Source organism: Egretta garzetta, unplaced genomic scaffold, assembly GCF_000687185.1.
Source record: "Egretta garzetta isolate BGI_Z169 unplaced genomic scaffold, ASM68718v1 scaffold1037, whole genome shotgun sequence".
NCBI classification, from domain to species: Eukaryota; Metazoa; Chordata; class Aves; order Pelecaniformes; family Ardeidae; genus Egretta; species Egretta garzetta.
The window spans coordinates 57316-57699 of NW_009260362.1; the positions used below are offsets into that span (position 1 = coordinate 57316).

At 68.8% G+C, this 384-nt stretch overlaps 1 protein-coding gene across 1 annotated transcript in view; it reads right to left on the bottom strand.

Annotated features, from left to right (window-relative positions):
• Positions 1-384, bottom strand: part of LOC104130020 (lipopolysaccharide-binding protein) — a 7154-nt gene that overhangs the window by 4465 nt on the left and 2305 nt on the right. The window contains exons 7-8 of the mRNA XM_035898480.1: positions 289-384; positions 74-167 (exon numbers count right to left, since the gene is read on the bottom strand). The exon at positions 289-384 is cut by the window's right edge and continues 28 nt beyond it. Of these exons, the coding sequence (XP_035754373.1) occupies positions 74-167; positions 289-384 (190 nt within the window). The remainder of the gene's footprint in view (positions 1-73; positions 168-288) is intronic.

Consider the following 384-nt stretch of genomic DNA (forward strand, 5'->3'; position numbering starts at 1 on the left):
CCCCTCCTGCATCCCATCCCCTGCCCCGTCCCTCCTGCACCCTGTCCCATCCCATGTCCCATCCCACCCTGCCCAGCGCTGGGGACCGCTCCCTGCCCTGTGCCCACCTGTGGGGAGAAGAGCCCCATGCTCTTGGTCTTCAGCTGGAGCGGGAACCTCCGTGGGAGCTGGAAAGCAACAGAGGGGTCAGGGTGCTGGTGCCACGAGGCACAGGAGGGCACGGGCACACCCCGGTGGGACCCCGGGGGAGCAGCCCTGCCCCGCAGCCACGGCCGGAGCAGTCCCTACCATGTCGCTGGTGATGTTCCTGCGCAGGGCTCCGGCCGTGAAGTACGCGAAGGCGGCCGAGTTGGCAACGAACTCAGTGACGGCCAGCAGGAGCAT